The sequence below is a fragment of the Stegostoma tigrinum genome, chromosome 8, assembly GCF_030684315.1.
Source record: "Stegostoma tigrinum isolate sSteTig4 chromosome 8, sSteTig4.hap1, whole genome shotgun sequence".
In the NCBI taxonomy this organism is placed as follows: domain Eukaryota; kingdom Metazoa; phylum Chordata; class Chondrichthyes; order Orectolobiformes; family Stegostomatidae; genus Stegostoma; species Stegostoma tigrinum.
This window is the reverse complement of record NC_081361.1, coordinates 86,475,577-86,497,773: the sequence shown is the minus strand read 5'-3', so window position 1 is coordinate 86,497,773 and position 22,197 is coordinate 86,475,577. Positions and strand designations below refer to the sequence as shown.

The 22,197-nt window shown below is 39.3% G+C and overlaps 1 protein-coding gene across 4 annotated transcripts in view; it reads left to right on the top strand.

The window, feature by feature from the left end:
• Window positions 1-22,197, top strand: part of rpap2 (RNA polymerase II associated protein 2) — a 95,263-nt gene that overhangs the window by 6,108 nt on the left and 66,958 nt on the right. For 2 of the 4 annotated variants that reach the window (XM_048539555.2, XM_048539554.2), the window contains 6 exons: window positions 2,008-2,106; window positions 8,018-8,083; window positions 9,440-9,528; window positions 9,921-9,953; window positions 12,035-13,022; window positions 17,949-18,043. In XM_048539555.2, the coding sequence (XP_048395512.1) occupies window positions 2,008-2,106; window positions 8,018-8,083; window positions 9,440-9,528; window positions 9,921-9,953; window positions 12,035-13,022; window positions 17,949-18,043 (1,370 nt within the window). The remainder of the gene's footprint in view (window positions 1-2,007; window positions 2,107-8,017; window positions 8,084-9,439; window positions 9,529-9,920; window positions 9,954-12,034; window positions 13,023-17,948; window positions 18,044-22,197) is intronic. The other 2 variants (XM_048539556.2, XM_048539557.2) reach the window with 1 other exon arrangement.

Genomic DNA, 22,197 nt, shown 5'->3' with positions numbered 1-22,197 from the left:
TACAGCCTGCATGGAATAATTTCTGCACTCCAGTCTCCATGTGTTCTATGTTAGTTTTGTTTCCACAGTATTTCATAAGGATTGTGTGTTATTCTATGCAAGCCCTCTGATACTGTGGCTTCTAACTAGTAAACTTGATAGTCTGAATGCGTTGATAATAAAATGTGAGGCTGGATGAACACAGCAGGCCAAGCAGCTCCTGAGATGCTGCTTGGCCTGCTGTGTTCATCCAGCCTCACATTTTATTATCTTGGAATCTCCAGCATCTGCAGTTCCCATTAAGTCTGAATGCGTTGTTTGTTATTAATGTAATTCCCACATGTTGTGCTTAGTACTCACTATACAGCTAAAGCTTTATTCCTCAACTGCCTTCAATGCAAATAAAAATATTTTCCACTATAAAATAATTATTTGAAACCTTTGTATTAATCAAGACTTTGAATAGAATAGTGAGGAGGTGATGATTGAGCTATATATTACATTAGTTAGACCACACCTGGTGTAGTTCTGGCTGTCACGCTACAAAAAAGATGCAATTGCGAAAGAGATTTACTAGTTAGCTGGAGTGATTCAACTGTGAAGAAAAACTAGGTAGGGTGGAGTCGTTTTCCTTGCAGTAGAGGGGCTGAGGGGGTTCTGATTTGAGGTGTAAAATTTCCGAAGGCATGGATAAGGTAGATTGTGGGGAGGCAGGGGAGAATCATTTTCCCTTAGCAGAGGTCTCAACAGCCAAGGGCTGCCGTTTTTAAAGTGAGGAACAGGAAGTTTTTGAGGGGGTTTGAGGAATTTTTTTTCACCCAGAGGGCTGTCTGGCGTTCACTGGAAGGTTGGTAGAGATGGGAAACGAAGTTTATAAATATTAGTACATCACAAACCATTACAATATCTTCCAATGGTCTCCTAATGTTTTCTGATATCTTGACTTCAAGAAAACTTTCCTAATTATTTGCCTACTCTACAGTCTGGTTTCATATTCGCAGCACAGTTCAAATTGTTTCTCCTTGATGTCCTATTTCCCTATTAGCAAATATGTTGGTAATCACGACAGCATATATTGACATACAGATGCAAAAGCCACACAACAGTATTTGGTGTGTTATTCTATGAATCGATGAATTAATAAGTTTGCAGAAGACCAAGTTTGACTTTGGCAGCCGGTAGATGCAAAGAAGAAAGAAAGAGAGCATTTTTTTGGCCAAAGGTCAGTTTGTGGTCAAATTATATCCAAGATGTATATTTTCTTTAAAAAAAAAGGACTTCATGGCCCAAAATCAGGGGTATACTTCTACACAAGACAAGCTATTATTGGTTCAGACCATAGCATAGTGGTACTATCGCTGGAAAGGTAAACTCTAGGCTTAAACTAATACCGGTTCAAATTTGTCCATGGCACCTGGTGGAATTTAATTTCATTGAATAAATCGAATTGAAAGATAGTCTTAGGAAAAGAGACCAATCATCATAGCTTGTAAGAAACCCATCTGAAATAACTCCACAAAGGCCTGTATCCCATCATCAACTCATCCTTTATTTACACGTGCATAGTACATAACACTGAGGCAGCTCCAAGAGCAAGCAGCACCCTTGACACTCCTGTTTATATCCATCAGCCAGGACTCTCTGAATGGGCTGTTAACCTGATCCAATCACGGAACTCATTCTGTAAGATCCACCTGGCTAACATTGTTCAACCAGTACATCATCTGGACTACAAATACCACTTGGGGAAGGAATTCGACTGTCATTACTTATTTTGGCTTACATGTAACTCTGGATCCGCAGCAAATGTGATTGCCAGGAATGCCCACATACCATTAAAGAAAAAAAAGATAAAACTGTGAATGTATATATGTGGAATATATAAATGTTATTCTTTTATAATTTGGCAGAACTTTTTCCAGGGCAAGTGGTAAACTGGTGTTTAGTAATTTTATGATTTTGTTATGGTGCTTTTTATGGATACATTTGCAAACTTGTGTAATTTTGCCTCTTTATGTTCTAATTTAGATACAGTTTATTACTGTAGTCCATTATAAGGATATTGTGGAAGAGCGTTCCATAATTAAACAGTGTGGCTATCCTATTTGTCAAAATAAACTTGAGAATGTAAGTCTATTATGTTTATTTGTATTAATTCAGAGTTATTTGTGAAAGTAAATGATAAATGACCAGGTGAAGATGGGCAAATCAGCTTCCGTCTTTGCAAACTCCCTGCTTGCCCACAACAAATATTAGTGTCTTCTAGCATGAAACCAAATTGCCCTTCAGTTAAAATGTAATCAACTAATTTCTGTTGCAGCAGTAAGAAGCCAGTTGTAATATTTCTTTGAGTGAAAGGGCAATTTCATTATTTCTTAACCATAAGAAATAATAAAATGCAATCTCAGGCAAAGGGCTTTCATCTAGTATCTCTTACCCATGACAATCTTATCTCTTATCCACTACAAAAAGGACAATAAAAGAATACAAATGTCTTTTAGGTGTCTTTGCTGTTAGAATAGATGTGCATACTGCTAGTTCGCAATCAATAGCTCCAGTTTACAAGGTATAAAGTATTTTTTTCACTTTAACCAAAACATTGTCATATACTCTTTCAACACAGAAAGAGATCATTTGGTCCAGCATCCAGGAACTACCCATATTCTCTACTTCTCCCCATTCGCCTAAGGGGATGCAAATATTCTCACCTCCCCCACCCCCTCCCAGTGAATATATCCAATTTCGTTTTGAAAGTTGTTATTAAATCTGATTCACACTACCCTTTTAGGCGGTGCATTCTTAATAACTCACTGCATTTTCAAAAAGAAAATTCTTATTTGCCTTTCGATTACTGATCCCATTTCTTGTGGAAATGGTTTCACATTATTTTCCCTATCAAAACTCTTCATAATTTTGAGCTGTTGTATTCTATCTTCTGTTAATTTCTCTGTCCTAAGGTGAATAGTTGCATTTCTCTGTTCCTGTAGAGTAATACAGCATGGAAACAGACCCTTCGGTCCAACATGCCTGCACCAACCAGACATCCCAATCTAACCTCATCCCATTTGCCAACATTTGGCCCATATCCCCCTCAACCTTTTCTATTCATATACCTGCCCAGCTGCCTTTTAAATGTTGTAATTGTACCTGACTTCCTCTGGCAACTCATTCCAAGCAGGCACCATCCTCTATGAAGAAGTCACCCTTCAAGTCCTTTTAAACCTTACTCCGCTCACCTTAACCTATGTCCTCTTGTTTTGGACTCTCCCACTCTAGATTCTATCCATGCCCTATTAAACGTCTTTACGGTCAGCCCTCAGCCTCTGCGTAACGGGGGAAACCCCAGTCCATTCTCGCTGTCTGTAGTCACATCAGAGGACCTCATCCCCAGACCACACTATTTCAGAGTGCAAGTGATTTTTGTTTTATTTTCTGAGATTGAAGATATTTTTCTTTACTTATCCATGATTTGTTACATAAAAAAGACCAGTTGAACGTTTGAGCAGAGATGTGTTGTTGCACTTGGTGTAGCCTCACCGAGGCCCTACACTAGAATATTGTGTACAGTTTTGGTCTCCTTTTCTGAGGAAGGATGCTCTTGCTCTCGAGGGAGTATTCCTTGGATGATGGGACTGACATATGAGGAGAGATTGACTAGGTTAGGATTGTTTTCACTAGATCTCAGATGAATGAGGGGAGGATCTTGCAGAGACTTACAAAATTCTAACAGGACTACTCCAGGGTAGATGCAGGGAGGATGTTCCCAATGGTGGGGTGACCAGAGCAGGGTCATAGTCTAAGGATTCAGGTTTGACCATTTAGGACAGAGATGACAAGACATTTCTTCGCCCAAAGAGTGATGAGCCTGAGAAGTTCATTACCACAGGAAGTAGTTGATGTCAAAACATTGAATGTATTCAAGAGGCGGCTAGATATAGCACTTGGGGGCAAATGGAATCAAAGGTTATGGGGAGAAAGCAGGATTAGGTTGTTGAGTTGGATGACTGTTCACGATTGTGATGAATGGCGAAGCAGGCTCAAAGGGCCAAATGGCCACCTCCTGTTCCCATCTTCAATGTTACATCTTTTGCTTGACAATAGATCTGATGTAGCTTGACCAATAGGGAAGAAAAATAAATATTTAGTTCAGTATTATTTTATACATCACCCGGAGAAACCTTTCCAATGTCCATTCAGTTCATATTGTACCTGAGGGCACTCGGTTGTGTTGGTCCCATTGATGTGAATAGAAATAAGGCAAGTGGCCTATCACAGGCCTTGCAACATGCATCATTGAGGAGAACAGCAGGTGACTGGAATGTTATGATCGATATCTACCTATTTTATACCATTTTATTCTCCTGTAATGGGAGGACAGCAATGAACAAAGTGTTCCAAAATGGTTCTTCTTTGTCTATTCATTGCCTAACAATACCCCGCTTCCCTTGTCTCAAAGACATCAATAGCTTACTGTGTTTTGGTTCAAAGAGCAGCAGTTACATTTTGCCATATTGTGGCTAACGAAGGAAGTTGAGGATTGTATTATGTCAAAGGAGGAAACATATAAAATTGCAAAAAGGTGGTAAGCCTAAAAGTTAGATAGGGAGCATTTTAGAATTCATCAGGGGAGGACCATGATACGAAAAGAGAGAGACTGTAGAATATAGACACAATAGACATAGCTCGAATCCCAGCTGTTCACAGTAATAATAGTTTGGCTGAGGGAATTAAATTTAATATCTCCAAATTTACAGATGGCACAAATCTGGGAGGGAGGGTGGCCTATGAGGAGGATGCAGAGAAGCTTCTGTATGATTTGGTCAAGCTGAGTGCATGAAAAATGCAATATTATATACATAAATATGAGCTTATCTGCTTTTGTAGCTAAAACAGGAAGGCATGTTATTATTTGGCTATAAACTGATAGGCAGGAACATGCATCAAGACCTGGGTCTTGTTTCCTCATACAGTGAGGAGAGGCCCTTTGGTCCATCAGGCCATCAAATCAGTCCTACTAAAGCTACACTAAATCTGCTAGTGGGCCAATAGTCTTGAACGTTATGAGCATTATGGATACTGCAACGGCTACCAGCCCTGACAACATTCCGGCAATAGTACTGAAGACTTGTGCACCAGAACTCGCCGCTTCCTTAGCCAAGCTCTTCCAGTACAGTTACACCACTGGTATCTACCTGACCCTGTAGAAAATTGCCCAAGTATGTTGTGTACACAAAAAGCATGAAAAATCTAACCCAGTCAATTACTGCCCCATCCATCTCCTCTTGATCATCAGTAAAGTGATGGAAGGTGTCATCAACAGTGCTACCAAGCAGCACCTGTTCAGCAAAATCCAGGTTGGGTTCTGCCAGGCCATTCAGCTCCTGATCTCGTTACAGCCTTGGTTCAAACATGGACAAAAGAGCTGAATTCTAGAGGTAAGGTGAGAGTGTCAGCCCTTGATATCAATGCTGCATTCGTCCTAGTGTGGCATCAAGGAGCCCTGGCAAAATTGGAATCAATGGGTCTCAGGGGCCTAATGCTCCAGTGGTTGGAGTCATACCTGACACGTGGGAAGATGGTTATGGATATGGGAGGTCAATCATCCCAGATCCAGGACATCTCTGCAGGAATTCCTCAGTGTAGAGTCCTAGGCCCAAGCATCTTCAGCTACTCCATCAATGACCTTCCCTCCATCATAAGGTCAGAATTAGGGATGTTCACTGACTGCACCATGTTCAGCACCATTCGTGACTCCTTCAATATTGAAGCAGTCCATGTTCACGTACAACAAGATCTGGATAATATGCAGGCTTGAGCTGACCAGTGGCAAGTGACATTTGTGCCACACAAATGCCAGGCTCTGACCATCACCAATAAGGGACAGTCTAACCACTGCCCCATGACATTCAACGGTGTCACCATCACTGAATTCTCCCACTGTCAACATCTTGGGGGGGGTGGGTAGTACCATTGACCAGAAACTCAACTGGACTCTCCACATTAACAGAGCAGCTACAAGAGCTGGCCAGAAGTTGGGAATACTGCGGTGAGTAACTCCCCTCCTGACTCCTCAAAGCCTGTCCACCATCTACAAGCCAGGAGTGTGATGGAATGCTCCCCCTTGCCTAGATGAGTGCAGCTCCAACAACACTGAAGAAGCTTGACACCATCGAGGATAAAGCAGCCCACTTGATTGGCATAACATTTACAAACATTCACTCCCTCCACCACTGACGCTCAGTAACAGCACTGTGTACTATCTACAAGATGCACTGCAGAAATTCACCAAAGGTCTTCAGACAGCACCTTCCAAACCCACGACCACTTCCATCTAGAAGTACAAGGGCAGCAGATACAATGAGATCACCACCTATAAGTTACCCTCCAAACCACTCACCATCCTGCCTTAGAAATATGTCGCCGTTCCTTCACTGTCATTGGATCAAAATCCTGAAATTCATTCCCCAAGGGCATTGTGGGTTAACTACAGCACATAGACTGCTACAGTTCAAGGAGGTAGCTCACTACTACTTCTCAAGGGCAACTAGGGATGGGTAATAAATGCTGGCCAGCCAACAATACCCACATCCCACAAATGAATTTTAAAAAAAACACCTAACCTTCACCTTATAATTGTTACTGCCCTTCTGACGGAGGGGAAAGAACTTATTTCTATTCACCCTGTCCATGCCTGTCATAATTTTATGCATCTGTTAGATTTCCTTTAATCTTTACTACATAGAACATAGAAATGTACAGCACAATCCAGGCCCTTTGGCCCACAATGTTGTGGTGAACTTTTACCTTAAAACGAAGGTCTATCTAACCTCCACCCCTACGTTATACTAGCATCAATATGCCTACCTAATAGCTGATTCCACTACCCTGTCTGGCAATGCCTTCCACACCGCCCCCGCCCCACCACTCTCTGAGTTAAGAACCTACCTCTGACGTCTCCCCTGTATTTACCTCCACTCACTTTAAAACTATGCCCCCTCATACTAGCTACCTTCACCCTTGGAAAAAGTCTTTGGCTATCCACTCTATCTATACCTCTGATCATTTTGTACACCTCTACCAAGTTTACTGCTCTAAAGAAAACAGTCCAAACTAATCCGGCGTCCATTTGTCGCTAATAGATGTAGACATGCGGGGCAGCAAGGTACAGTGACAGTGCTTGGGCCTCAACATGTTTTTTATTTGTTCGTGGGATAGGAGTCCCACTGGTTGGCCCAGTTTTTATTGCCCATTACTAAATCACTGGAGGGCAGTCAAGAGTCAACCATTTTGCTGTTGTTCTGGAACCGTGTAGGCCAAACCAAATAAACATGGCAAATTTCTCCCCTAAAGAATATTAGTGAACCAGATGGTCTTTTATAACAACTGACAGTGGTTGCTTTGTTGCCATTAGGCTAGCTTTACTCTAGATGTTTTGGTGAATTCCATTTCACGAACTGCCCTGGTGGAAATGAGACTCATGTTCCCAGACCATTCATCCGAGGTTCTGGATTATTAGTCTGGTGACTGAGATGGTTTAGAAACATGGACTATAGTTTGGGGAGAAGTTAATTTAGGACGAGATCAAATGGAATTTCCTTAGTTGGAGGATAGTAAGTCTTTGGAATTTTCAATCTTGGAAAGCTGTGCAAGATCGAGGTTGATAGCTTTTCAAATCCCAGTAATAGTTGTAGCATCATGACTATGACAATTAACATAAAGGACTATGAGAAAGTCATTATGGAATTGAGTTTTTTGATCAGCCATGATCTACAGTGACAGGCCAAGCTTGCAGAACTGACTGGCCTCCTCCTATATTCCAAAGGATAGTCGTTCTTGTCTGGCACATGACAAAATGGTTTCTGTGAGCAGACTCCAGTTCACTGAAGACTTGACAGCCGAAATGATACAGTTGTTATTTTACTTACATCCACTTGACCTATTTAACATGGCTCTTGTTGTGTTCAACTGCTGACCCATTTAGCAGTTCTATCACTGATTATGGTCTAACCTATGACTTGATTCTTTTTATTCTATCTAGGTACCTAAACAGCAATATAAAATATCTACCCACACTAATCGAGTTTATGACATTACTGAAAGAAAGGTAAAAACTTTTTCAAAGTTTTTTTTAGCTGATTTGAAATAATTTGTGTGTTGAGAGAATTTCTTTTGAATATCCTAGGTTTATACATATTAGTTTGATTTGCAACTTTTGTTTACACTATGCTGGAATCAAAACTACGTGGACATTTTTCTAGCATTGTTTGACATATTGCTGCTCTCAAAAGTAAAAATTATGACGACACTGCAAACAATTCCAAAAGAATCAAATTAAATGTTGTCATTATGCTTGCAGGCTTAAGAAAGCTAATTGTAATAATAATATATTAGACATGTTGCTGATATATGAATAGCACACGAATACTATTACCACTAACTAGCATTTCAGTTGTTAGTTGGATAATTATCCAGAAATCGGCTTAAAATGCAAACAACTATGCTCAAATTCTTAATGAGAATTTTGAATTCAGCCTTAAATAATCTATATACATATTATGTTCAAAAAAAGTTATGGTCTCTAATTTCCTTTTAAGGATAGAAATTACTGGTCTTTTTTATGTATTTTAATCTATATGTAACTCCAATCCCAGTCTTAACATCTCTTTGAGAGGCAGGTTGGATGGGTACTAATTGCTAATAGGAACTGGAACTAATCCAAAAGCATTCAAATTATGTTTTGTTTAAAAGCATATTCAGTTTGTGACTGACATTCTTAAAAGGCTGCAGTAAAGATTTAGGTTGTTCAACACTGAAATTCTTCGTTTAGTAATCTGTCTATTTCAAAGCTGGCCCAGTCAATCATTACAGTAAAAGCTTTTGCTTTCAGTTTTTGTAATTCGATAGAACAGTGGTAAGAAAGAATGATTACGTTGCCTTGTACAAGTCCAAAAGATATGGACTGTAAAGTTGAATAGCCTAGAGAGGAAAAAAAATGCCTGTTAACCATTCCTATTATTCTACAGTGGACGATCTTTCAATTATGGTCAGACCCATTTATCAAATTTATCACTTGTCCATAATTGTGTAAATTTTTTGGATGATGGAATAAAAGATGACAACCCCCTTCTGAATAACTTCTAAAATTTGAAAAGTTTGAGTGGTGCAGCTTGGCCTAGTCTTTACCATTCTCTGGCTGTAAGCAAAAAATGCTAGCTGTTGATTCTGGTTCAGGCTCTGTAGCTGTCAGCTGTCCAATAATGTATTTGATTTTGGGCAAGGTACAAGCTGACATTTATTGTCTGTTATGTCATATTATGTTAAATTATGATGGGGACCTGGGGAAGGGCACAGCTTAAAAGAAAAATGTCCTAAAGCTTAAAAAAGGTCAACTCATATATTTACATTGAAGAAAAGGTAATTTCTATAAATACAAACACTAACTAAAATCAATTATTTTAAGTGTTTTTGCAGCAATTTTTGCTACAAAGCTTCCAAATATTTAGAAGCTCAGATTCCAAAGAGCCCATTATGGTCACGGGATCAAGGAAGGTGAAGTATTTGTTCTAAATTTATGATTTGTTCTTGCAATATGAATTATTTTCATTGAACTTTCACTGCTAATTATAAGGAAGTGTAACAATGGCATCATAATTAGTTTGCATTTTAAATTTTTCTCAAAATAATTGTGAATTTTTAAAACCTTTTTCACCTAGCCCATAAAAAGAGATAATGTGGGTGTCTTGCTGAGGCTTGGGTCATCTCTGTGCTCTTTTTTTCCTTTTCGTTGAAATCCATCTTTAACTAAGGGAATGAAAGCCTCTTCTAAGATAGGTTTGAGCAGTCATCCAATTAATAGAGGAATTCAAGTTTAATTGATGGGAGAAATTGGGAAAAAATCTGTGACTTTTAATGTATGGAAAATCATATCTTCTGTTTTATAGATCTTCAGAATGCTGGTTGTTAAAGGAACAAAGGTATGCACGATGTTTTGTGAAGTACGATACTGATTTTGTTTCTAGCACATAATAAAATTTGAGGACACCTGGGAAATGATCTGTTTGTTACGCACATTCTCCAGTCAAGTTATGTGACAATGAATTATCAACCAATAACTTATCATTTAGTCAGTATGGAGATATGATGAAAATACTTGGCGATAGCAATTTGTATTGACTATCTTTTAAAATTCATCAATGCCAGTTAAATATGCTGCTGCCTGTTTTCAGGAGATTTGGGCTTTGATCTTGTATTTTATTCCCTCAAGATGCCTTATTGCCACAAATGTTATAGATAAAATTGGAATGTGTTTATGTTAATTTGATAGAAAAGTAATTTTTACATTTTTAGGAAGTACTAAGACCTTTTATAGAAACCAGTGCTTGCAAAGATTTACCAGAAGATGGCGCATTGGTCTCTCTCTTAATCGAGAGACTTCGAATGAAAGTGCTGCTTCTGATCAGGTGTAACAATAGCTGTAATAACAGTGATGCTATGCTTCTGCACGTGCACAAGACAAGCTTCATCTAACATGATACTGCCCATACACACAACCTTTACAAAATGGAAAAATGGAAAGTTTATTTTTAGCTAATATAATATATATATATTATATTAGCTAAAAATAAACTTTCCATTTTTCCATTTTGTAAAGGTTGTGTGTATGGGCAGTATCATGTTAGATGAAGCTTGTCTTGTGCACGTGCAGAAGCATAGCATCACTGTTATTACAGCTATTGTTACACCTGATCAGAAGCAGCACTTTCATTCGAAGTCTCTCGATTGTTCTTTACCTCCCTCGTGTGCTCTCATACACAAAGTGAGTGGACTAAATTAAAATGAAATAGGAGGAAAAGATAGAATCACAGCGTTTTACAGCTCAGAAGGAGACTGTTGACCTGTTGTGTCTGTACCGGCTACCAAAAGAGCTATCCAGCTGTCAATAAAACACCCTGGCCCCCACGATGCCTTGAGTACATGGGCAGACAGTCCAAGCCCCTTATCCTACCAGGGGCAATATAAAGAATGTTTTTTTTTTAATCGACCTGCTCAGATATTATTAGACATCTCTGAAACAGGTAGGATGTGAACCCATGACTTCTGATCTAGAGTTACGGACCACTGTAGTCCAATAGCACAAGCAAAATCTTAGCTGATTTTCTAATCAACCCATTCAGAGATTTTTACACAAATGTAGCTGTAAAAGAGGGGCAGGCAGTCAAAAACTGTGACCTCCGCTGCCTTGACCTATGGTTGGCTGCTTTAACCAGGAGAAACCCAGCTCTTTTTTTTAAAACCAATGTATTTAGGGGTGGGAGCAGGTGGGATTTGAACTTGGGCACACGCTCCAGGGTGGAGAACCACCATTATACCATAAAAGCCCTAGAGATTGTTTAAAACAAAACAACAATCTCCACCGAAATCACCCATGATACCACAAAATTGCTATTTTAACAAACACTGCCAAACACAGGTGTGCACAGTAATAACAAAAAGACAGTAAAGAAAAGGGGAGGAGATTAAATTAAAATTGAGTTAGAGGGGGAAATAATGCACTCCAAACCCATGGTGTCCACATCTGAAATGGACAGTTATATTTTTTAGCAAAATATACAGACAAATGCACCATCTCATGGTCAACTTGTGTAAGCAATAGCTTCTTTAAAGATCTCAGCACTTTTAAAAAGTTAAAAATGCTATTTCTAGTAAATGATGAACATATACACATTGTGATTTTATCTCTCAAATTTGTGACATTCAGGCAGCTTCAAGGAATTAAATACAAGATCAAAGCCCAAATGTCCTGAAGAAATTTGCAGAATAAACCTTAACCTTAACCCAGTATGGAATTTTTGGCTGTGCTGCAGAAATGGCTGTCTGGTTATTGGAAAATCCAAGCCACTCACATATCCAAAACATTCTGCCTGTTTATTTAAAGCAGTGGCTAATGTTAAATTTCTAACTTTATCACCACAAAAGTGCAACCAGAGTTTTGTAATGGCTCTCAGCGTGAAACTAATTTTGTCATTGTTTATAATATTTTATCCCTGACTTCTAGAGGTAGCGCTGGCGAAGAAGTGCAGCTTCAAAGTTCAAGCATCCATGTGTCAGATATCGATAATCCTCTCTTTTCAGAAGATCAGGATGTGTCTGCCTCCTCAAGTGAAAGCAGTAGCAGTGGTGACTCTGACCAAGAGTTTGTTTCCAACATAATTTTGGGAAAAAAGTGTAGTTCAAAAGCTTCAACAAAGAAACCGCTCAAAAAAAAGCAACCAGAAGCAAAACCTAAGAAAATAGTACCAGTGCCAAAACATTCAGAAATGGATTATAAAGTAGACAATGTTGTACAAAAGTTGAAGAAATGCCATGTTAAGAATACTGAGATATCAAGTTTTAGGCCATCCCACAGTGGAAAAAGTGAACAATCAACCTTTGCGCCAGAAGAGAAATGCTCCCTGACATCAGAGCAAAACTTGACTCTGATGACAACATTGAAAGAAAATGAAAACATTGTGGGAATTAAAAACTTTACAACGCAGTGCTTAAGCAAGAAGGGTGCTGCATCACTGAAGATGCTGGTAGCAAAATCAAAACTGTTGAGCCATTCTAGTTCAGGTGTTGACCTGTCAGGTAAAAATAATGTGCTAAAATTGCTAAGACAAACACTAAATGAATGGAGGACAGAAGAAACATCAAGATTTCTTTATGGTTCCAATTCAAAGTACACAAAAGAGTCACCAGAATGGCCAAGTTTAACATCTTGTGTAACTGAGCAAGAAGAACTTGATGAAGATGACTTGGACAGTCTGGAAGTGGTTGAAATTTCTAACTCTAATGAAAATGCTGGAGACAGTGACTTGACCAAAGATGTACTAGTTGGAAGGTCAGAAACCACTGCAAGACCATTACCAAATTTTGAACAACTAAAACAGAAATCTAAATTTCTTCATCTGAGGGTCAGAGAGTTTTATAAGGGGCAGTATGTGTTGCCTGAGGACATTGAACGTAATTGTGATGAAAATCATCAATCTGTAAATTATGTGCAGGTAAGTCATGTGCCCTAACATACAGTTTTTAAGTAATGTTATTGAATGATATAGCATGACGTCATGCTCAATATCAGAGAATGACTTTCTATAACTTGAGTTGAAATATTTGCTTTATTCTTGTGTAGAAGCCTTGTTGAAGATTTTGTAACTTTTAACTTTATGGCTCTAGGGACTTCTTTAACAATATTAAGGATGTAAGTGGATGAGTAGAAGTGATAAATCTGGTAACTACTTGCAATCATCTTGATTACTGCCATAGTTACGTTTTTGGAGTAGTTCAATCTGAGCTGGTAGTTAAATAAGACTCTTATCTGATGCCACAGTCGTATTTCCCTTTTTCTCCTATACATTTTGTGGGCTGAAGGGCCTGTTCTGTGCTGTACTGTTCTATGTTCTATGTTCTATTACTGCTCTCCTCAACTCCACTTGCATTTTCAGTCCTTGTTGGGCAACAGTTCCACAATACCACTTTAATCTGGATCCAAAGTGAGCACTTTAACCATTGAGGGTGTGATAGACTAGCTTTAAAACTACCCTAAATTGACATCTACAAACACTTCCAGCAGGGGTCTCTAGATAATTAACCTGAAGAACAGGTTGTCTTCTTCCTGACCAGAAGGTCTGAGGTTAAGAGAGAAGTATTTGCTGTGACTATGATTGAAATCGGGTTAAAAAGGTAAAAGGCGCCATGGTCTCACAGCACCCTAGGGCTGCTCTCTGGTTTGATAGAAATGACTGGTGGTGGTTTAACCTGAGCATTACCTCACCTTAGGGAAGGGGCGAGGTTGAGGAGGAGAGTCCTTCATGGAAGCCTCAGCCATGGAAAGAATTAAATCCATGCTGATGATCTGACTCTGCATTGTAAATCAGTTGCCTAGCCAACAGGCTTAATCAACCCCTGAAGATCAGGCATCAAACCTAAAATCTTGCTTTTTTTCTGTTTGACCACAGGAGATATGATCCATACATTGAGAACAAAAGCAATGATTTTCTGATTTTTTTTGTAGCCAATTTTTCAAATTCCCTACCCCTAATCCTATACTTCAAAACCTTATCTATAGACGATTCTTCTCAATTTAAAGTTGAACATAAAGATTAGAAACTAAAATTTGCACACAGCCCTGGAAAAAGAAAACAAAATTAAAAATATATTTACACCCAACAGTTGGCTGGTGATGCCAGTGGATTCAATTTCCACACCAGCTGGCGTTACCATGAAGCACTCTCCTTCTTGACTTCTCCCCTTACCTGAGATACGGTGACCTTTGGGTTTAAACTGCCACCAGTTGTCTTTCTAATGCAACAGCAGGTATATAGCCTGGTTTGACTATGGCAACTTCACATTTTACTTATTTTGCTTGGCCAAGGAAGGACTGCAACGTGGGTGCCTTAAATCAGGTGCTTAAGTAAGTAGAGAAGAATAAGTATACCGTGTGTAAAACAGCTAGTGATGTGTAACAGTCCTGAAGAAGGGTAATACCCGAAACGTTGACTGCTTCTTTCCTCCAGATGCTGCCTGGTCTGCTATGTTCTTCCAGCCTCCTGTTTGTTTACTTTGGATTCCAGCATCGACAGTTTTTTTTTGTTGCTAATGATGTGTCGACTCTTTATTTTCATGCTTTTTAAAGATATTTCTGTTTATAGGTTTGTATATTTTAATACTTACTGAAAAGTTGATTGAAACTCAGTGACTAATTATTTTGAAAAGTACAAATCAGTAAGTGACTTACAATTGTTCCTCTGTAAAGGGTTCTGTTTCTGAGAACACCTGCAAATGATGAAATTCCTGAATGCAGAGCTCATTAAAGATACAAATTACAAATAGGTTTGAAGATCACAGATACCCAAGTTTCCCCATGGATGTTGAATTTTGTTGCTACTTTTTAGCACGGATAGGCAAATTCATGAGTCATGATCTCGTGGATACAGAGAACTTACTGTACTCCAGTAAATACAGTGCTTCCAATGATGTTTTCCTTCCATGTCAGCATTGGGGCATGTATTGCTAATTATCTTCACTTCATAATGACTTGTCTATTGTGTCATGAATCCTAGATCCTCTGACGCAGCCTTTACCATGATTTTATCTACTGCGTTGGGCACCTCAATCTGTTCTATTCCTGCCTGTTCCATTACCCTGTCATGTTTGATCAGCTGATTCTGAATTTCTTATCCCAGTCTGTGTGGCTGCTTGCCTGGCTTTCTCAAAAATCGTTTAACTCTTTTACTTGGGCTCCTACTTCCTTGCTGTTAGTCTTGACATTGCCTGACAATCTCATTATCCTGCCTGCCATCAACTCGCATGGAGTTATCTCCGAGATGAATTGGTGAACCTTCTCTTGAACATTATTTGTTTATTCATTCCTCTTCTGTATGACTGCGTAAATCTACCATGTTTACTTTCTCTTACCAATTACTACTGATTGTTGCTTCTTATGTGCCTGCCTCAACTCCCTATGGTATCTATTTGAATGCTGTTTGTTCTCTTCTAATGTGCTTTAACCTTTATCACTGCTATCTGTAGTGATAGTCTAGCAGTTTCTACTTATTTCTTAATTACTGTCTTGTGCTGTACGTGTCCCCACCCAAAATGATGTACCACTTTAACTCCATGCTACCAAATCGTCTCGTACTGCTAGTTGGGTGGTCATGGCAGTTAGTGGATTGGAATGCTTCTCCTGTGAGATGTGGGAGACCAGGAAGAAGTCAAATGTCCCTGAAAACTGTCTGCAGGAAGTATAACCCCCTGCAATTCCCCTCAAACTGCATGGGTTAGTTGGAGAAGCAACTGGACTCACTGAGGAGCATGCAGGAAGCATAAGGTTTTATCGATAGATGTTTCAGGGATGTGGTCACACCAAAAGTTCAGCCAGATAAATTAGGGCAGTGCAGGAGCCCCTGTGGCTGTTTCCCTATCGGACGAATGTACTGTTTGGATACTGTGGCAGAGCAGTGGCCTTTCGGGTAGTGGGAGGGGGAGCGACAACAACAGCCAGCTCAGCGGCACTGCAGTTGGTTGCTGTACATTAGGGAATGTTCAAGTGTAGGTGATCGATAGCAATAGGAAACTCTAGCATCAGGAGCACTCATCAGCGTTTATGTGGCTGCAAGCGAGACTCCAAGGTGGTATGTTGCCTCCCTAGTGCCAGGGTCAAGCATATCTCTGAGCAGGTACAGGACATTCTGAAAGGGTAGACTGAGTAGCCAGAGGTTATAGTACTAATATGGACAAATGACTTTGGCAGGAAGAGAGATAAGGTCTTGCAAAGTGAATTTAGGGAGTTAGAAAAGCAGGACCTCTAGGGTTGTAATCTTGGGGTTACTCCCTGTGCCACATGCCAGTCAGGCCAGAAACAGGAAGATAAAGCAGTTGAATACTTGACTCAAGAACTGATGTAGGAAGAAGAGCTTCAGATGCGTGAATCGTCAGGATTCCAAGGCAGGTGTGACTAATTCAAGGTGTATAACAGGTAAGGCAGATGAGTTTAGGACCTGGATTAACACATGGAACTACAATTTGATAGCCATTACAGAAACTTGTTTGTGAGAAGGTTGGGACTGACAGCTCAACTTCCAGGGTTTAGATGTTTCCAGTAGTGATAGGGAGGCAAAAGATATGAAACAGCTGCATTACTCATTAAGGAGAATGTCACAGCTGCACTGAGGGGTCATATTGGAGAGCTTACCCAGCAAAGCCACATGGGTAGAATTTAAGAATAAGAAAGGTACCATCTTTATGATGATGTTATAATATGCCTCCTAATAGCCAGTGGAAGATAGAGGAACAGATGTGTAAGTAGATCATGGAAAGATATAAAAACAGCAGCATTGTTATAGTGGGTGATTTTAACATCCCCAGTATTGACTGGAACTCCATAAGTGCTAGGGGCTTAGATGGGGCAGAAGTTGTTAGGTGCATCTTGGAGGGTTCTTGAAACGTATGTAGATACTTCAACGAGGCGGCTGGCACTGAACCTTATAATGGGGAATGAGCCTGGCCAGATGATCAAAGTTTCACTGGGGGAGTATTTTGGGATGGCTTCAGACAGAAATGCAAACCAAAAGTTTTGTCTTCAATACAACCTTTTTGCTTTCAAAATCTGTATAAATAATTGATATCTCCAACGGAATTTTACAACCACCTTCTTCACAATTGTTAACTTCAGCTTTTTTGTGCAAATGGTAGACACCGAGACTCCAGCAAACACTCCAAATGAGTCATCTGTTGTTCATTGTTTACTTTTCTAGTTCTGGCCTTGAAGATAAATACAGATTAACTTTTAGAGATAATAGGAACTGCAGTTGCTGGAGAATCTGAGATAACAAGGTGTAGAGCTGGATGAGCACATCAGGCCAAGCAGCATTCAAATGAATTTCTGAAGGCGGTTCTAGGCCCGAAACATCAGCTTTCCTGCTCCTCTGATGCTGCTTGGCCTGCTGTGTTCATCCAGTTCTACACCTTGTTATCTCAAATTAACTTTTAACTGTAATGAACTTCAGGCTTGTTTGAATTGCATTTATATCAGAGTTGTCCTTTCCAGTTTCTCAGTCAGATGCCCCTGTTTATCTACATTCATATACACTTCTAAAGCTAAAGGTTATATTCTAAAACATAGAAGTTATGAACTAACTGTTTGCAACAACTGTTCCTATTTGTGGTACAAAAACACATTTGACTGTAACACATTTTTCTGATGTCCGAATCCTAATTTTGAGTAGGCTCAGATTTTGAGTAATAGGAATAAGTATCTGTAAAAACTTTGAAGATGGTATTCCTTCTTTAGGCCTTTTTCATTTATCTAGGCCTAATTTGAGCTCCCTTTCCAAAGGTTCACAGGAATGTGTGAATTAGTATATTGCCAAACCTTCAGCCTTAAGTGTTGAATTAACTTGGTGTAAAGAGTATCTTTATTTGGAATTTAGGGAAATGAAGGGGAGGATCCAGTTCTTCCATTGTTGGATTTTGCTGCACAGCAACAGATCCGCAAGCAGATTGTGCTGGATAGACTTCACAAAGTGTAAGTATAGTTATATTAGCAGGTGATTATTATTAGCCGCCTAGATCCTGTGATCTCCTTGGTTTATCTTCTGTTTGCAGTTACTATAAATAACTTGCAAACTGATTTCTAATCTTATATTCTTGGCCAATTAATTTTTGGAAGGAAAATGATATAGCAAGGATCATAGTAATGAAATACAAAAGTAAATGACACTTGAAACATTTTTGTCTCTTCAGCTTTCCATCTGAGTTTGCATGTTTAAATTTTCAAGGTGAAATTCCATCACTCGACTGGAGTTTTCATAAGGACATTGTACAATATGGTAGCGTTTATAAGTACTAATATAAGTGTGCACATTTATGCCATATAATAAAACATTTTATACAAAGAGAATGAAAAAGCTAGAGAGCCCTTTCAGCTTGCCTCAGATTTTTCTGCTTCCAAGCCACACTTTATTTTCAATCAAAAAAATTGTTGTCTTATGAATGTGATGATCTTAAACAGATCTTTCTGCAACAGATGTTAACTTTAAATTTTGTTTTTTCTGATCTTAACTCTCTTGGAATTCCTAGTTTTTCCTCTGTGCAAAACACAATAACTTGGAGTTGCTGCTTGTTTGTGCTGATTTTTGGACTAATTAGGCAGAAGTTAACATAATTGACTCAAACAATACTGAAATTTTACCCATCTTTCTCCAAGCCAGTTACGTTGCAGAATGGGGGTCTTTCGTTAACTCAGTTGGCTGGATGTGATGCAGAGTGACACCAACTGCATAGGTTCAACTTCTGTGCTAGCTGAGATTACCATGAAGGCCCAGCCATCTCAACTTTGTTCCTTGCTTGAACCATGCTGAACTTCAGGTTAAACTCCCTACCAGTTGCGTCTCTAATGAGAGAGCAGTCGTATGGTCTTCTGTGACAATGGCAACTTGACTTGTTTTAACATTGTAGAAATGTGAATCACGTTCAGTTTTACTGTTCCAGTTTAAATTAACGTTACATTAGAAGCAAAACCTGACTGCAAGGCTATTCATAGGCCAGGAGAAGTTAATCTCCATTGGGAGTTACCAGTATTCTAGCATTTGCATGCCTTTGAGTAGGCTCTAAAAAGTAAGTTATTCCTTTTGATGCAAGGCCACTAATAAAACTTTTAAAAGTACTTTTATTTCAAGTCACTGCAACACCCAATATATCTAGGAAATTGGACTCTTAAAATTTAAGAGTTTTTAGTCATTTAAATTTGGGTTGTTTGCCAGTAGTGAATATGGTAAAAGTGGTTGTTTCTCTTGTGATAAACTCATTTTCACCTGTATTTGTGAAACAATACATGGATACCATTCTTAAGTTAAACCACCATTTTTTAAGTGTGTATAAAGCATGTTTCAAAACAAATTAACTTTGGTCGCACCATCTAATTGCAGTAGATAATAGACAATTTTGCATTTAGTGATTGAGATTTGAGCAGAAACATTGAAGAGAACACAATTTTTTAACAGTTTCACCCAAAGTGGAAATTACCCCAGTGTAATGCCCAAATTTAAAATGAGGTATGACTTTCCCAGCAGCCAACTGAAATCCTTAGAAAATATTTCACATTTTAAGACACTTCCTTTGACAAGAAACTAAAGTCAACATCAACTAAACATTACTCATTGAGCAAGAAATGCACTAAACTACAGAAATGGTATTGTCCCCATTAACTCAACCAAAAGTCCCATCCCTGGCTTATATGTGACTCCATACACTCATATATGTAGCTTTCTGATAAAGTCCAGAAGTGCTCCCAGCAATTTTTAATGGGCTGTTTTCTCCTGCCTCACCCAGAAGATTGTCCGGAGTACTTTCAAAACTAAATCCCCTCCCTCAATCCTCCCAACACAAGCAGATGGACTTACTTTTTAAATCTTCACTTGCCCCTTCAGACAGGGAATCTAAACTCATTAGAACACTGCTTGGTGGTTAACACAAAAACAGTCCTTTTTTTTTTCTTCCCCTCGCTTGGCATGGAAACACCAGTTTTTGCTCAGTTTTCCCAAATCTCTCTGCCTGACTAACACTTTGTCAGTGCACCGAGATCAGCTATCCCCTCTTTATATCCAGGGTTTAAAGCCTTTACCTTTTACTTTCAATGAGTTTTAACCCGAACCTCCTTTTATTTTCAAAGGAAGCCTAAAAAGATAACAAAACGAGAGAAAAAAAATTGAGGGCAAACTAGTCAGGAATATAAAAATTGACTGAGTTCCTTTCTTTATGCATGTAAAAAAGAAAAGAGTTTGAAGTGAATATAGACCCCTAAAAAGATGAATTTGGGGAAGCAGGTTTGTAACATGCCAGTAGCAGAGGAGTTAAACAGGTATATCACATCCGTCTTTATAGTTGAAGATACTTTGAACATTACATTAACTTTGAAGAATACAAGGAGGAAGTATTAGTAGTATTAGACAAATTAATGGGGCTAAAGGCAGAAAAGTTCCCTGGCCCTGATGGCCTGCAGACTAAGATCTTAAATGGTAGCTATCGAGATGGTCGATGCATTGGTTGTAATTTTCCACAAATATTAAATTCTGGAGAAGCACGAGAGGATTGGAAAACTCCTAATGTGACGCCCATATTCAAAAAGGGAGGGAGGTAAAAAGTGGCTATCGACAAGCTTATTAGCCTAACATCTGTTGTTGGAAAGGTGTTGAAATCAATAATTTTAAGAAAGTAAAAGCAGAACATTTGGAAAATCATCACCTAATTAAGCAGAATCAGCATAGCTTCAGGAAAGGGAAATTGTGTCTGACTAACTTACTAGAGTTTTTTGAGGAAGTTTTGACCAGAGGAATTAGAGGGGAGCCAGTAGATGTGCTATATTTGGACTCTAAGAGGGTGTTTGATAAGGTACCTCACATTAGGCCAAGTCTTAAGATAAGAGCCCACCGTATCAGAGGTGGTATATTGGAATGAATAAAGAATTGGTGAATGGACAGGAAACAGCAATTGGGAATAAAAGTTGTTTTTCAGGTAAGTAACCTGTAACCAGTGGGGTTCCACAGATCAGTGCTGGAACTGTAACTGTTTACAATATATATTGATGACTGGAGGAAGGAAGTGAATGTACTCAAGCAAAATTTGCAGATGAAAGAGGTGGAAAGACAGGTTGCATGAGGGATACAAACAGTTTACAAAGAGATATTGATAGGTTAAGTGAGCAAAAAGTTGGGAAGCAGACAGCAATGTGGAGAAATATGAAGTTCTTTATTTTGGAAGGAAGAACAAAATACTGGGAACTAGTTAAATGGAGAAGATAGCAGAAAGCTAACACAAAGGGACTTGGGGTACTTGTGCATGGAACACAAAGATAACTCTCGGGTATAACACAGTGTGGAGCCAGAGAATCGGAGCAGGAAAGTTGATGTTTCGGGTCAGGACCCTTCAAAAATGGGGCAGGGGGAAGGGAGTTCTGAAATAAATAGAGAAGGGGGTGGGGCTGGGAAAGTTAAGTGGAATGGTGATCGGTGAGTGCTGGTAGGCAGTGGTGGGGATTGGTCAGTGAGGTGGGAGGAGAGCATAGGTGGGAGAGAAGATGGACCGGTTGTCAGATCAAGGAGGTGGGGATGAGAGGGAGGGTTGGCCATGGGATGAGGCTGGGGGTGGGGAGATTTTGAAACTGGTAAAGTCCACATTGAGACAATTGGGTTGTAGGCTGTCAGGGCGGAATATGAGCTGCCTCAAGGTAAGGAGTTCCAAAGGTGGAATCTTGATCAGTAGGGGAAATCAAGAGTTATGGGGAAGAAGCAGGAAAGTAGATGTGAGGAATGTGGGATCAGCCATGAGCCTATTAAATGGTGGAGCAGGCTTGAGTGATCAAATGACCTACTCCTGGTCCTATTTCTTATGGTGGTCTGCGACAACCAGGTCTCAGATTTTGTGTCAGGTAAGATTTTTTTAGGTTTTTATTCTTCTCCAAACTATTCTATTTCACCTTGTATTAACGAAGTTAGTTTAAAGTATAACTGCCTTATGTCCAGAGATCATAAGACCATAAGACGTAGGAGTGGAAGTAAGGCCATTCGGCCCATCAAGCCCACTCCACCATTTAAATCTTGGCTGATGAGCATTTCAACACCACTTCCCTGCACTTCCCCCGTAGCCCTTGATTCCTTGTGAGATCAAGAATTTGTCGATCTC